At 50.3% G+C, this 14,812-nt stretch overlaps 1 protein-coding gene across 2 annotated transcripts in view; it reads left to right on the top strand.

Moving 5' to 3' along the window:
• Positions 1 to 14,812, top strand: part of CNTFR (ciliary neurotrophic factor receptor) — a 476,854-nt gene that overhangs the window by 308,753 nt on the left and 153,289 nt on the right. For both annotated transcript variants that reach the window (XM_084832002.1, XM_084832001.1), the window contains exon 4: positions 3,471 to 3,701. In XM_084832002.1, the coding sequence (XP_084688128.1) occupies positions 3,471 to 3,701 (231 nt within the window). The remainder of the gene's footprint in view (positions 1 to 3,470; positions 3,702 to 14,812) is intronic.

Raw genomic sequence — 14,812 nt, 5'->3', positions numbered from 1 at the left:
CCAGCCCTGCCTGGAGATGCTGCTGGGGGTGGAGCCTGGGACGTTCTCCTTGCCAAGCAGGGGCTCTGCCACAGAGCCACGGCCCCTTGCCTTGAGTGCCACCACAGAGCTGCACGTGGCTCCATCTCCAGGTGGCAGAATTCATGTCTTCATTTGAAGGGCTGGCAACTTAAGCCTTGAGAAGGGCTTCAGAGAGGAGGAGCAGGTGGCTTGACTGGGGGAGGGGGAGTTCCCAAGGTCAGAGGAGCAACAGGGAAGACAATCTGAAGCTGCTGTTCTCAAATGATCATAGCTGGGCTGATTTTTATTCTTTTCTAGAATCCTCCTTCTGCCCGTCTGTCTGTCTGTCTGTCTGTCTCTCTCTCTCTCTCTCAGGAGTTTGTAATTGTTTATTTCCCAGTAAGAGTTAGCATCCCTTCCAAATGCTTGTCTGATCTGCAGGGGGAAATGGATGCTGTGCCTTCCCTTTTGATAACTCAAACAACCAGCCATGGGAGGGCCCAGAGCTCAGCGGTGGAGCCCCCGCCCTCCCGGCATCCAGAAGGCCCCCACTTCAAGCCCTGGCGCCTGCAGTGGACAGAGAAAGTACCATGACCTGAGAAAGACTCCAGAGCCTGAGACCCCAGAGAGAGAGACCAAGTAGATCTCTTGGTCTAGACAGACAAATAGTCTGACTTGGGATAAGGCATCTCCCTATAGTCCTGATCTACATCTTCTGAGGTATTAAAACAAGATCATGGCATGTAATTGGCGGGAGGGGCGTCTCTTCAATTCCAGTTCAGATACAAGATGATCAGCTAGAACTTGCAAGGGACGCTGTCCTGTTTTCCCCTCAGGATGCCAGTGCAGGGAGAGGGGACATTTGGAGGGCAGGTTCATGGAGCTGGTAGGGGAATTCTTAATTCTGCACACAGAATTTCCCAAAACTGAAGGCGAGTCCAGCGAGAAGAATACAGCGGGGGTGGGGGTTGCAGGTGAGAATTGGCAGGTGCAAAGGGGGATAAGCCCCCCTCCCTGTTCCATTCCCCCCCTCCCGATTATCTCTGTGAACACGGGGTGGGGACCAGGCCTTTGCCAAGAGAGCATCCACTGTGGCCATCGGTCGAGAGGGTGAGCCCGCCATCCAGGCGCAGCTCCAGGGCAAGTGGCAGGCTGTGCCTGCTTGGGCTGGCTCTCCACTTTGCTTGCAGTCCGGCGCTCTTCTTCCATCTCCCATCCAGTCGGGACCCCTCTGGAGCGAAAGGCGCTGAGGTTGCACAGCTGGAGTGAACCGCAAATTGGCAGCAGCCACAGTAAGGGATGCAGATTTATTAGTTGTGTAGATAAACACGCGGAATCGGGAACCAGAGTCAGCACAGCTTTTGTCGAAAGGGGTCACGCTTCACCAATCTGGAGGAATTCTGTTGCAAGTCCCCAAAAGCACACAGATATGGGTTATTCGGAGGTAATGATCCGCATATCTTCCGTCTGTACATTTTAAAGGGCTGTGGAGTTGTCGGGTTGCAAGGGAGACAGTGGCTACTCCAGTCCAACTCTCTGTGCTGAAGCAGGATGTCCTAAATGCAAGACAAACACGCGCACCCTGTCAGATGACCTGGCTTTGAGTAGTTTTAAAGTCCAGTTTATTGTTCGTTTATTCAAGTGTCATATTTTTTTTACATTGCGCTTGAGTGCATGTCCTCCCAAGGACCTTCTTTGGTGAGTCTTATTTCAGCCACAAAACCAGAAATGTGGGAAGCAGCCCCAGGGGAAAGAATACACCATCTAGCATTCTGATGCAACAGCATCATGGTTTTCTATGCATTGTTGGGCTGGGGCATCCATGAAGCACTCAGAATTCACTGTGTGTATATCGTCAGGTAGTGGATGAAAACACCTGGGCTCTTCTCCACACCCCACCCCACCCCTTCTGCACCCCTGGAAAAATAACTCAGTTCAGAGATATTGATCCATCATGCCTTTGACCTTCTTTTGCCATTCAGTCATAGGAGGAAAGCTGATCTTTCCTTACTGGCCGGCAGCTCAAGTAAAACGAGCAGTTCAGTTACCGCATGTGCTCATTTAGCTAATGTTATCCATCAGCAACAATGGAGCTTTAATGTAGATTTATTGTAGTTCCAAGTGTACTGTAGTTTGTGCATCTTACACTCTGTCATGCCTGCAGTACAATGGGATATATTTCAATATCTCTTTCTTGTGAACGGATCTGTGACAGCAAATAACAAGACAGGGTTGGCAGAATCTCTGGTGGAGGCATCCCTGGATTTGAGGCATGCTCAGGTGACTGATTCTCTGATTTTACCAGGTCTTTCTCCCTCTTTCTGTCTGCTTTATTTTCCCCTGGAACTAGCCAGTTTTGTCTGTTGCAGTAAAGTCTTTAAGGTGTCACCAGGCTCTTTTGTTAGACGAAAGAAAAGAGTCTGGTGACACCTTAAAGGTTTGCATGTTGGTTGTTGACCTTTCTTGTAGTGTGGCAGTATGTACTGTGGTCATGTGCCCCATTGGGCAAGGGTAATGGGCTTTGGTAATGAGCAGTTTAGCAGATTTGTACGCTTTTAGAAGTTTATATTGGGATGGCTCCGGAATCCAGAAGGCTTGCTTTTATACATGGATGTTCCTGGTGCTGCCAACAAGCCTGAACTCACCTTGTGTCCGGAATCTTTTCTCCCTCTCTCATAGTACTAGAACCCAATGGGGTCACCCCATGAAGCTGATGGGTGGGAGATGCGGGACAGATAAAAGGAAGGACTTCTTCACACAGCACAGAGTCAAACTATGGATTTCGCTTCCACAAGACCTAGTGATGGCCACCAACTTGGATGGCTTTAAAAGGGGATTGGACAAATTCATGGAGGAGAAGGCTATCAGTCGCTACTAGTCTTGATGGCTGTGTGCCACCTCCACTGTCAGAGGCAGTGAGCCTATGCACACCAGTTGCTGGAGAGCATGGGTGGGAGGATGCTGTTGCACTCATGTTCTGCTTGTGGGTTTCCCATGGGCAGCTGATTGGCCACTGTGTGAACACAATGCTGAGCTACATGGACCCTTGGTCTGATCCAGCAGGGCTCTTCTTATGTTCTTATGCTTTTATCTGGTTTCTGTTCAGCTGGGGGAGAGAAGTTAATCAGTGTAACTGGATGCACAAAGTCCTGCCCAACCTAGCCAGGGTTTTCAGAGTGGAGGGTATACATTCAGTCGAAAGCAATGGAGCGCGTGTTACATAGATCCATAACAAAGAGCATCTGCATGTAATGTACATCCAATCAGTGCCCACCTAAAGCAAGTCTCTCCACAAAGTTACCATGGATACCTGCACCTGTGGGGTGAAAAAGTCAGCAGAAATGGAAGGAGAAGGTGCCAGCCTTCTCTTTCCTAAATTACAGCTTTTGGTAGGCCATGGCAGAGGGCCTCTGTGATGTGCCCACCCCCTGCACATTCAAAATTAACTTTTTCTCATCTTTGAATCCCAGAATCCCACATACACTATGCGCAGTTGGGGACCGATGTGACGATACAGTGTGGGTCTGTGGACCAGGACGCCGTGGTCACCTGGACAGCCAACAGCACTGACCTTGACCCATCCCATCTGAATGGTTCCCGCCTCATCCTTCGAAATGTGGATCTTTCCCACAATGGCCAGTACTCCTGCTATGAGGGACCTTCGTGGCATCTCAAGTATCGGGTCAATCTCAAAGTGGGAAGTGAGTACTCATTGCTGGGTAGCTAACCTGATTCTGCCCCCACCCTGGGGGATTCTTTTGTGTTTGTGAAAAATGCACGTGGTGAGAATATGTGTGTGTACTTTATTTTTTAATTTTTATTTATTGTCGTATTCACAGCCTTTCTGTCCTGACTTTCTGTAAAAATATCCTCAAGGCAGCAAATAAAATTAAACACAACATTTTAAGAAGTGATTAACAAACTAAAAGCACAATAACATTCACAATCTTTTTATTTATTTATTTATTTATTTATTGCATTTATACCCCGCCTTTTTTCCTCTTGCAAGGAACCCAAGGCGGCTTACATTATCCTCCTCCTCTCCATTTTATCCTCACAACAACAACCCTGTGAGGTGGGTTGGGCTAAGAGTGTGTGACTGGCCCAAAGTCACCCAGTGAGCTTCCATGGCCGAGTGGGAACTAGAACCCGGATCTCCCAGCCCCCAGTCCAACACTCTTGCCACTACACCACACTGGCTCTTTATAACAGTTAATATAAAAACAGCAACAGTCGGAGAGTAAGAAATGACACTTTTAAAGAACCCTCCCATAGAGGCAATTCTCAAGTTAATTGTTAGTTAGTCTATCCAGAATGAACGTGGTGCTTTCCAGAGTCACATCAGCAAAAAAATAAAGCTGGGTCCCTGCCCTCAAGGAGCTTACAATTTAAATTCTGGAACTGACAGGGGGAGGAAAAAATGGAGAAAGCGGAGTGCAAAGGAGGGAGAGGTAAGGGTAAGAACAAATTATTAGTGGTAGTATTAGCATTATTAATTTCATTTCACTTCTGTACCATCCAGTAGCCGAACCTCTCTGGGCGGTCACAAGAACAAAGGCAGCAAAGAGAGAGGAAAGTATGGGAGATGCAAGGGGAATGAGGGATGGATGCAAGTGATGCTGTTACGGGTGCTTCGGCATTGCTTCAGTCAGGAACGAGCACTCCGTGGCCATCGCCTGCTGGGTGCAGGGAGCATGAATGTAGCGTGGTGTCACCGGATGCTCTTCTCCAGTCTCTGGACGGGAGTAGTAGCCATTATATTCCTTGGGGCAGGGGCAAAATGTGAAGCAATGGTTTGAGGCCCAGTGGATGGGGGAAGGCTTCATCCAAATCTGTTGTTTTATTTTTTCTGCAATACAAGCCAAGTATGGCTACCTGGTTGGGTTTTTTAGTGAGGGAAAGAGCTTTCGGCATTTGCTCTTTGCCTGTGACTTTTTTTGACCATGTCTGCTCTGCCTGAGAAAAGAATGATGGAATGCAGGCACGTCTGGTGGAGTTCAGGAACTGCCGGTTGAGCGAAAGCCCAGCTTCCCCAACTTGGTGCTTTCCAGAGGTGTTTGGAGTGCAGCTGGCTTGCAATTTCTCTCTGCAGATTCCCCCCGATGTCATGCCTTAGACGTGTCCCTTTGGCTTGCCATTTGGGGGCGGGGGGTAAGATGGTGATGGCAGAGGAAGAGAAATAAGCCGGTCGGCAAGGGCCTGCACTCAGGACCATCGACAGATGCAAGGACTAGAAGCCTGGAGCTGATGCACAGAGTGACAGAGCCACACCAGTTCAGAAGGCTGGGCCGAGGCACTTTGCCATTGGACTCCACTGTAAAGCCCAGAGCGCATGAAATGCGGGCCAAAGCAGGCCTGCGGAGCAGCAGAGGTTCCATTCCGCGGGAATAATGGTGATATGATATGGAACATGACAGGGATAGAATGGTGGATACGATATGGGATGAGGGACGGGAGTTGTCGACACAAGCAGCCCCTGGCGTGCAGCAGCCGCCGAGACGTTCACCCCGCGTAGTTGGTGTCTGGCGCATGCTCAGGGCTCAGCCCCGGGGTCTGTTTCTTTCGGTATGAGTTCTGAGTTCTGGACAATGGCCAAGCAGTGGCAGCATAAGCCATTGGGGGCTTCTGCTGCTGCACGCCCCCCCCCCCCGTGCTGCTTTTTGTTTGTTTTCTCTCTCAGAAAGGCTTCTTCCTTTGCCCATCCCCCCCGGCTCGTTACCCTCTGCGGCAGATGCCAGCCACTGGCTTCTCTTCCGCTGCATGGCTGGATGGATGTGGCTGTGATGCTGGCATCCCAGAATGGCTGGGAAGGTTTCCTTATGGAGGCACCATCGTGATGGCTGCCGTATCAGACTCTTTACAGGACAGCTGGCCCGCTACCTCCTTCCCCATCTGGCTTGGCAGGGGAAGAGTGAGGAGACAGCAATAGAATAGAATAGAATAGAATAGAATAAGATCATCATCAGCGGCCCTTCTCCGTGAGCCCCTGCCAAAGGAAGTGAGGCGGGTGGCTACTAGGAGGAGGGCTTTTTCTGTTGTGGCACCCCGGCTCTGGAACGAGCTCCCTAGTGAGGTTCGCCTGGTGCCTACATTGTACTCTTTTCGGCACCAGGTGAAGACCTTTTTATTTTCCCAGGCATTTTAGCTTTCTAAATTTTTATCTTTGCTGTTTTAAATCTGTATTTTAAACTCCTGTACTGCTGCTAGGTTTTATTGTGGTTGTATTGTTATATTGTGGTTTTAATGTTCTATATATTTTAAATTGTTTTATTGTGTGTTGTTTGGTTTTAGTTTTTGTGAACCGCCCAGAGAGCTTCGGCTATTGGGCGGTATAGAAATGAAATAAATAAATAAATTAGAATAGAATAGAATAGAATAGAATAGAATAGAATAGAATAGAATAGAATAAAACTTTATTACAGTCAAAGACCAGGTCAAAGAGGAGACAGCAATGCAGACAGCAGCAGATGCAGGGAGAGGGAGAAATGCGGTGCTGCCCCATCCAATTTGCCACCTGAAGTCTGGGCTCGCTCCATCTCACGAAGAGTCCAGACCTGCCAGTGCTGAATTTTTTAGGCCTGGTGGGTGAGCAGCTGGTGGTGCCGGGGCGAGTTCCCCAGCTGCATTGCCACAGAGCCAGGCTGGTGTGCCCGCCGAGGAAACCCAGCTGTGCCGGAGAGATCCTCCACACTTGTCCTTCCTGTGTGTCTTCTGTATTGCTGCTAAGCCCCCCTCTCTCTGGGGAAAGCTCCCCACTCCACTTCTGAGCCGAGGCGGCGGAGGACGTGATTTGTGAGTGGGAATCCTGCTGGTTCGGATTAGAATAGGATTCATCCAGAGCTCTTCGCAAGAGGGGCACGGGGAGCGCCTTCAGAAGGCTCCCAGCACAAACTTCCAGAGGGATCTTAAGGACAGGAGCAACCTCCTGGTGAGGGTAACATAATTAAGTATGCGTGATGCTGATCAGGTGAGGTGCTTTCAGGGTAATTAATTTAATTGGCAGGATTTTAATTTAACACTCTCCCTTCCCCAGCACATGGTTAATAGTACTGCAACTGTGATGTGTGCCTCTTAGCATAGCAGCTCCAAACGCTTCGGAGAGCCGTCAGGATATTCCGTGGGGCGGGTGAGCCAACTTGCCGTCTTACTGGCCCAGCCCAGAACTGTGTTTAGTTGCCTGGAGGGAAGTTGATGCCCCTGGCTGGAGCTGAGGAAAAACTCTCCCAGGCTGAATTCTTGCTAATCTGAGCCAGCTGTACGTGTCTCCTGGGAAGGCGCGTACCTGCCAGGCCCAAGGGGCGCCGGCTCCCAGGACCAAGCGTAACCAACTCGCTCCCACGAGCCCCACCTCTGGAGGGAGCCCTTAACTCTCCATCCCAGCCCGTATCGGGTACGATGTCCTCTGGAGGAGGGGAAAGCTTCAAGGTGTCGCATCCAAGCCTTTCCTTGTTGCCATTTGATAGATTCCTCTTGCCAGGACCGTTGGCATCAGTGGTGAGATGGGATCTCGTGGAGCTTTGGCTAAACGGCTTGGCTGTCCCTCTTTAGGAGTCAGCCTTGGCTGCAGTGGACTTGGGTCCTTCCTTGGAATTGGCCAAGAGGGGTTCTTCAGTGTTGAGTTCAGGATCAGTTCTTCTGAGGATGGGTTGTACAATGCCCAGACAGCCCTGGGGAGTTCTCTTGCTGTCCTGGCTTCAGAGTTTGCATCCACATGGCTGTTTGAGATGGGGATCTTGGCTGTATTCATTTATTTATTTGAAATATTTATCTGATGCCCTTCATTGTCTATGGGTGGTATACAAACTGCATTAAAAATTAGAATAAAAAACCAAGATAAAAAACAACAGTGAGGGAAACCTGCCAGGCAAGGTGTTAAAGTCAGCAAACACAATTTGGAAGCTGGCCTGATGCAGAGGTGAGGATGTTGGTCTTGGGAACAGGGAACCCAAGTTTTACCATCCCTCTCAATCTAGCCCAGCCTTCCCAACTACAACTCCCAGCATGCTGGCTGTGGCTGCTTGGAGTTGTAGTCCAGCACATCTGGAGGGTGCCAGGTTGGGGAAGGCTGATCTAAGCAGCTCCCCCTTCACCCCCAGGTTGTTCTGAGAGTCAAACCCTCCCATGAGCTCTTTGTCGGGGGCCCGGAGACAGCCCTCCTGTGCCATGTGCCTATAATTGACTGCAGAGCAGGTGGAAGCCGGGATCAATTCCAGAGCTGGGAAAGCTGGCACTGAGCCACCCGCCACAGCAGGGGAGAGAGCAGGGCTCTCTGCCGGGCACTCTCCACATCCAGCCACCCCCCTTCCACCCCTCCAATCTGTCACTAAAGAGCTGGCAAAGGGAAGGGAAAATGTGTGCGGTTTGACAGGAAATGACATGGAAAAAGCCAAGCAAATCAACAGCAAAACAAACACAGCCGAGCCAGAAAGGACAAGCACCCAGGGAGGGGAAGAAGAAGGCAGCCCTGCTGGTTCCCTGCACTTCGGGCCCAGCTGCGGGCTGCCTTGTGGGCTGCCCCCTCCAAGCTCTGATTATCAGGTGATCAGCGGTTAGTTGCAAATAAGTAAGGATCCCACCCCGCCCCGCCCACGCCCCAGATCCTTCACACTGGTTCTTCCCTTCAGCTGGACACCAGATGCTGCTGAGGTGTGTGTTTCTTCTTATGTTATTTTCCTCCAAGTGTGCTCTGTTGACTATATTTTTTAAAATGCAAAGGTAAGCACCAGGCGGTGGTCATGGGAGGCATCCAGGCGGTGCTTTCTGTAGGAGGCACTGTGCTGCAAAGAACTCTGGATCCAGCAGAGCAGGGGTGTGGCCCACGGGCTGCAGCCCTCACCACACAGTGTCTCTGGTGGCCCACCAGACCTCCTGTGCTGGCCACCGCCACTGAGAGAATTACAGCACTGTGGGCGGTTTCGTGAGTGAGCGGAAGCAGGGAATCCCTTCCCTCCTCTCCATTATTTCATCTGAGGTTCCCACAGCAGCACTAACAGTAGCAGGAGAAACCCCAGGCGTGTGTGTGTGTGTGTGTGTGTGTGTGTGTCTGTGTGCGTGCATGCACATGCACAGGCCATTGGTGCTACCCAATATGGCCCTCAGGGCCAAAACTGTTGTGCAACCCTGCAGCAGAGGGGTCTTCTCCTTGACAACATACCAACACCCCAGCACAGCTTTCCCTACAGCTCCCATTATCCCCAGTCACGCCCCAGCACTTATTTTTGTGGTGGTGCAAGCAGAAAATACGGAAGTGGGTGCTATGGCATGCTGTTGCCTGCTTTTGGATGTGGCTGCCGACCTCCCCCCATGTGGTACTGAGAGCAGAGCGCTGTGAAGCGGGAGGGCTGGGCTGATGCCGCAGAGCTTGTGGCCTCCAAGGGCTGGGAAGTGCAGGAGCGCAGACACGCTTCCGGTCGCCCTGTCCCAAAGAGGACAGATATCCCAGAGCACAGTCTGAAGGCACAGGAGGCAGCCACTGTGCTGAAGCTCAGCAGGTCTGGGTCTGGTCAGTGCTTGGAGGGGAGAGCACCTGGGAACCCCATGGAGCCACCTTGAGTTCCACGATGGAAGAAAGGTTGGAGATAAATGTAAATAAATAAATAATATCCTGGAGCAGGAAAAGGTGCGGAAAAGGGCAACCCAAATGACGACGGGCACCAGAGCACTTCCCAAGCATTTTTACTTTGGCGGGGCTTGCGGGGAAGGCAGCTACAGGGGAACAAGACATTGCAGAGGTGCTAAAAATTATGCACAGTGAAGAGAGTGGATAGAGAGGAAATTTTCTCCCTTTCTTGTGATACTTGAACTTGGGGTCAGCCTAGGCACTGGATGGAAGTAGATTCGGGACAGGGAAAAGAAAACCCTTCTTCACACTGCTGAGAATTCATTCATGGGATCCGCTGCCACTGCCTTGGCTTCTGGCATAGATGGCTTTAAAAGGGGATGAGGCAAATCCACAGAGAGCAGATCCGATGTCCACGAAATAGAGCCTCCAGGTTGCGAGGCAGCTTATCTCTGAACACCAGTTGCTATCCTGCCAGACAACAGGGAAGGTGTCCTCCCTTTAAGCCCCACTTCTGGCCTCCTCCAAGGCCACAGGGGCCAGCAAGCTACTGTGGGGCGTGGGGTGCTGGAGCTGAGGGTCCTTTGTGCCGCATTTTTGGCACTTGCATGACCTGCCGAGACATTTTGCCATGATCTGATCTGGGCCCCAGGTTGTCCCCCTGCCATGCTGCACATGTTGCTCAGAGTGCAGCGTTTGACCCCCTGCAAACTCAGAGCATCCAGCACAACACTTCAGGGGACCAGAGAGTCGATGTGGTGTATGGTGAAATGGAGTGTTGGAATAGGACCAGGGAGACCTGGGTTCAAATTCCCAGGCAGCTGCAAAGGGGTTCATGGGCTAACCCTGGGCCAGCCCTCATCTCTCATGTCCAACCCTACCTTACACGGTTGTTGTGAGAATCAATTGGTATTCAACACCCACCCCTTCCCCATACATTGCCTTAAGCTCCTTGTAAGAAGGGCCAGATAGAAACATAATCAATAACTTGAGGGCATGCTGCTTGGATCGGTGCTGCTCCATGGATGCTCCAGTATGGGGATGCCAATTTTGGTGATGGGCAAACCTCTGAACCTCTCTGTGTCCATCAGTAATCAGCTAGGTGCTTTTGGGTAGCTCAGAGTAAGGCATGCTGGAGTCAGACATCAACCGCTGTTCATCCCCATCATCTGCTGTTGCCTACCAGTTGTGTTGGACTACAACTCCCATCATTTCCAATGTCTGAGGATAATGGGAGTTGTAATCTACACATCTAGGGGGCACCAGGGTTGGGAGAGGCCGGTCTGCTGCCTCAGAGCATCGAGTTCCCTTGATTTTGAGAACAGAGGGAATAGCCACTCTTTGCTAATTCTCCACATTGCCCATCATTTTATGAATCCCTTGTCTCATACCCTTGTCAGGCTTGGGCATGGGACAGAAATGGCCTTGGTCACCTTGGTGGATGATATGAGGAGGGCTCTGGATAGGGGTGAATGCTCCTTCCTTGTTCTCAGCGGCTTTTGATACCACTGACCACGGTATCCTCCTGGGCCGCCTGGAGGGGTTGGGCATTGGAGACACCGTATTGCGGTGGTTCTGGTCCTTCCTCTCCAGCAGGTACCAGAGGGTAGCACTGGGAGAGGAGGTTTCGGACCCATGGCCGCTCATTTTTGGGGCGCCACAGGGTTCCATCCTCTCCCCGATGCTATTTAACATCTATGTGAAGCCTCTGGGGGCAACCATCAGGAGGTTTGGGGTGTGGTGTCATCAATATGCAGATGACACGCAGCTCTACCTCTCGTTCAAATCTTCACCAAGGTTGGCCGCAGAATCCCTGTCCAAATGTCTGGAGACGGTGAGTGGCTGGATGGGGAGGAATAAGCTGAAGCTGAACCCTGACAAGACCGAGGTACTTTTGGTGGGAGACAAGAGGAGGCTGGGGGATGTTGACCTGGTGTTGAATGGGGTACGGCTACCCTTGAAAGACCAGGTCCGCAGCCTGGGGGTCATTTTGGACTCCCAGCTGTCCATGGAGGTTCAGGTGTCAGCTGTGAGCCGGACAGCACTGTACCAACTCCATCTGATAGGGCGGCTGCGCCCCTTCCTTCCCGACCATCTGCTCCCATCGGTAGTACATGCCCTGGTCTCCTCTCGTTTAGACTACTGTAATGCACTCTACGTGGGGTTACCCCTGAAGACGGTTCGGAAGCTGCAGCTGGTACAGAACGTGGCGGCTCACCTGATTAAAGGCAGCCGCCGGCGAGATCACATCACTCCAGTGCTGAAGGAGTTGCACTGGTTACCATTTGTTTTCCGGGCCAAATTCAAGGTGTTGGTTTTGACCTATAAAACCCTATATGGTTCCGGCCCAGCCTATCTTAAGGAGCACCTCCAGCAACACCAGACAGGCCGCTTAACAAGATTAGCCTCGGATGGCCTTCTCTCCATCCCATCAGCCAGGACAGCTAGACTGATGGGGACGAGGGAGAGGGCCTTTTCTGTGGTGGCCCCCACTCTGTGGAACTCCCTCCCTAGGGAACTCCGCCATGCCTCCTCTTTAATGAGCTTCCGCCGGGCATTAAAAATGTGGTTGCTCAGGCAGGCATTTGGGGTGGGTTAGAGTATTTTAGAAAACGTTTTTATTGTAGAATTTTATTGTTTTAAACTGATTTATTATGTGCTGTACATCGCCCAGAGTGGCTGGGTGACCAGCCAGGTGGGCGATTAATAAATTTAATAAATAATAATAATATCTATCTCTAATCCCTTTCCTAATATTTCCTAAAATTTGGGCTGCTTATCATTGCCATTGCTGCAACCCACTGAGGAGATATTGTCCGAATTAGGAAGTGCTGCGCTATGGCCCCGAGGTATCTTTCCCTGGGTAGTTTCAGATGTTCCCAAGGGATATGTGAACATCTACAGATTTCCCCCCTTCCTATATGCATCAAATTGCACAGATGTACAAGGTATATCATAGAATCATAGAATAGTAGGGTTGAAAGGGGCCTACAAGACCATTGAGTCCAACCCCCTGCTCAATGCAGGAATCCAAGTCAGAGCATCCCTGACAGATGGCTGTCCAGCCTCGTCTTGAACGCCTCCAGTGTGGGAGAGCCCGCCACCTCCCTAGGGAATTGGTTCCATTGTCGTATTGCTCTAACAGTCAGGAAGTTTTTCCTGATGTTCAGCCGGAATCTGGCTTCCTGTAACTTGAGCCCATTCTTCCGTGTCCTGCACTCTGGGATGATCGAGAAGAGATCCTGGCCTTCCTGTCTGTGACAACCTTTCAAGGACGTGAAGAGCGCTATCATATCTCCCCTCAGTCTTCTCTTCTCAAGGCTAAACATGCCCAGTTCTTTCAGTCTCTCTTCATAGGGCTTTGTTTCCAGTCCCCTGATCATCTTTGTTGCCCTCCTCTGAACCCTCTCCAGTTTGTCTGCATCCTTCTTCAAGTGTGGTGCCCAGAACTGGACACAGTACTCCAGATGAGGCCTAACCAGTGCAGAGTAGAGGGGAACTAGTACTTCCCGAGATTTGGAAGCTATGCTTGTATGAATGCAGCCCAAAAGAGCATTTGCCTTTTTTGCAGCCACATCACATTATTGGCTCATCTTCAGCTTGTGATTGACAACAATTCCAAGATCTTTCTCACTTGTAGTGTTGTTGAACCACATCTCCCCCATCTTGTAACTGTGCATTTGGTTTCTTTTTCCTAGGTGCAGAACTTGGCATTTATCCCCGATGTCATTCTGCTGTTTTCTGCCCAGCGCTCCAGTGTATTCAGGTCACTTTGAATTTTGTTTCTGTCTTCCAAAGTATTAGCTATCCCACCCAATTTTGTGTCATCTGCAAATCTGATCAGCATTCCCTGCACCTCCTCCTCCAAGTCATTAACACAAATGTTGAAGAGCACTGGGCCCAGGACTGAGTCCTGCGGTACCCTGCTCCTTACCTCTCCCCAGTTTGAGAAGATCCCATTGAGAAGCACTCTTTGAGTCCGATTCTGTAGCCAACTGTGGATCCACCGGATCGTTGTTTCCTCTAGCCCACTTTGAGCTAGTTTGCTCATCAGGAGATCATGGGGCACTTTGTCGAAAGCTTTGCTGAAGTCGAGGTATATGATGTCTACAGCATTCCCACGATCCACAAGGCAGGTTACTTGATCCAAAAATGAGATCAGATTTGTCTGGCAGTATTTGCTCTTGACAAATCCATGTTGGCTTCGAGTAGTGACTGCATTGTTTTCAAGGTGCTTCCAGATGGATTGCTTTACAATCTGCTCCAGAATTTTCCCTGGGATTGATGTCAGACTGACTGGTCTGTAGTTCCCAGGTTCCTCCTTTTTACCCATTTTGAAGATAGGGACAACATTAGCCCTCCTCCAGTCATCTGGCACTTCCCCCGTCCTCCAGGATTTCTCAAAGAGAATAGACAGCGGTTCTGAGAGTTCTTCTGCCAGTTCCTTTATTACTCTAGGATGCAGTTCATCTGGCCCTGGAGATTTGAACTCATTCAAAGTAATTAGTTGTTCCTTGACCATTTGCCTATCAATCTCAAGCTGCAATCCTGCCCCTTCAGCCCATACTTCACCTTTGCCAGGGGGGTCATAGACCCTCTTTTGGGAGAAGGCTGAGCCAAAGTAGGAATTGAGCACCTCTGCCTTTTCTTTGTCATCTGTTATCATTTTGCCGTCCTTATTTAATATCTGAACCACCATTTCTTTCCTCTGCCTTTTACTATGCACGTATCTGAAGAAAGTCTTTTTGTTGCTTTTAGCATCCCTTGCTAACCTCAGCTCGTTCTCAGCTTTAGCCTTCCTGACGCCATCCCTGCAATTCTGTGCTACCTGCCTGTACTCTTCCTTTGTTACTTGGCCTTCTTTCCACTTCCTATATGTGTCCTTTTCTGTTTTCAGGTCATTTCTAAGCTTTTTGTAAAGCCACATTGGCTTCTTCCGTTGTCTTCCGCCCTTTCTTCTTGTTGGAATTGTTTGTCATTGTGCCTTGAGGATTTCCGTTTTTAAAAGCTCCCACCCATCTTGGACTCCTTTTCTCGTTAGCGTCGCTTGCCCTGGGACCTTACTGATGCATGGGTGATATGGCCCGAAATAATGGATTCATAGGTACACCTCACCAAGACCTTTGGCAGGAGTATTTCCAGAGATGCAGAGGATTGCATCAGCAGTGGCTTAATGCAAGGCAGTGGCAGGAGAAAGTCCAACACCTCTGTGCACAAGAGACCCCACTCCAAGCATCAGCCATGAAGGCATCA

Source organism: Heloderma suspectum, chromosome 2 (assembly GCF_057233095.1).
Source record: "Heloderma suspectum isolate Gila_16-S chromosome 2, 16-S_ref, whole genome shotgun sequence".
Taxonomy (NCBI): Eukaryota; Metazoa; Chordata; class Lepidosauria; order Squamata; family Helodermatidae; genus Heloderma; species Heloderma suspectum.
Note: the sequence above shows the minus strand (reverse complement) of the source record. Positions and strands in the feature narration are given on the sequence as shown.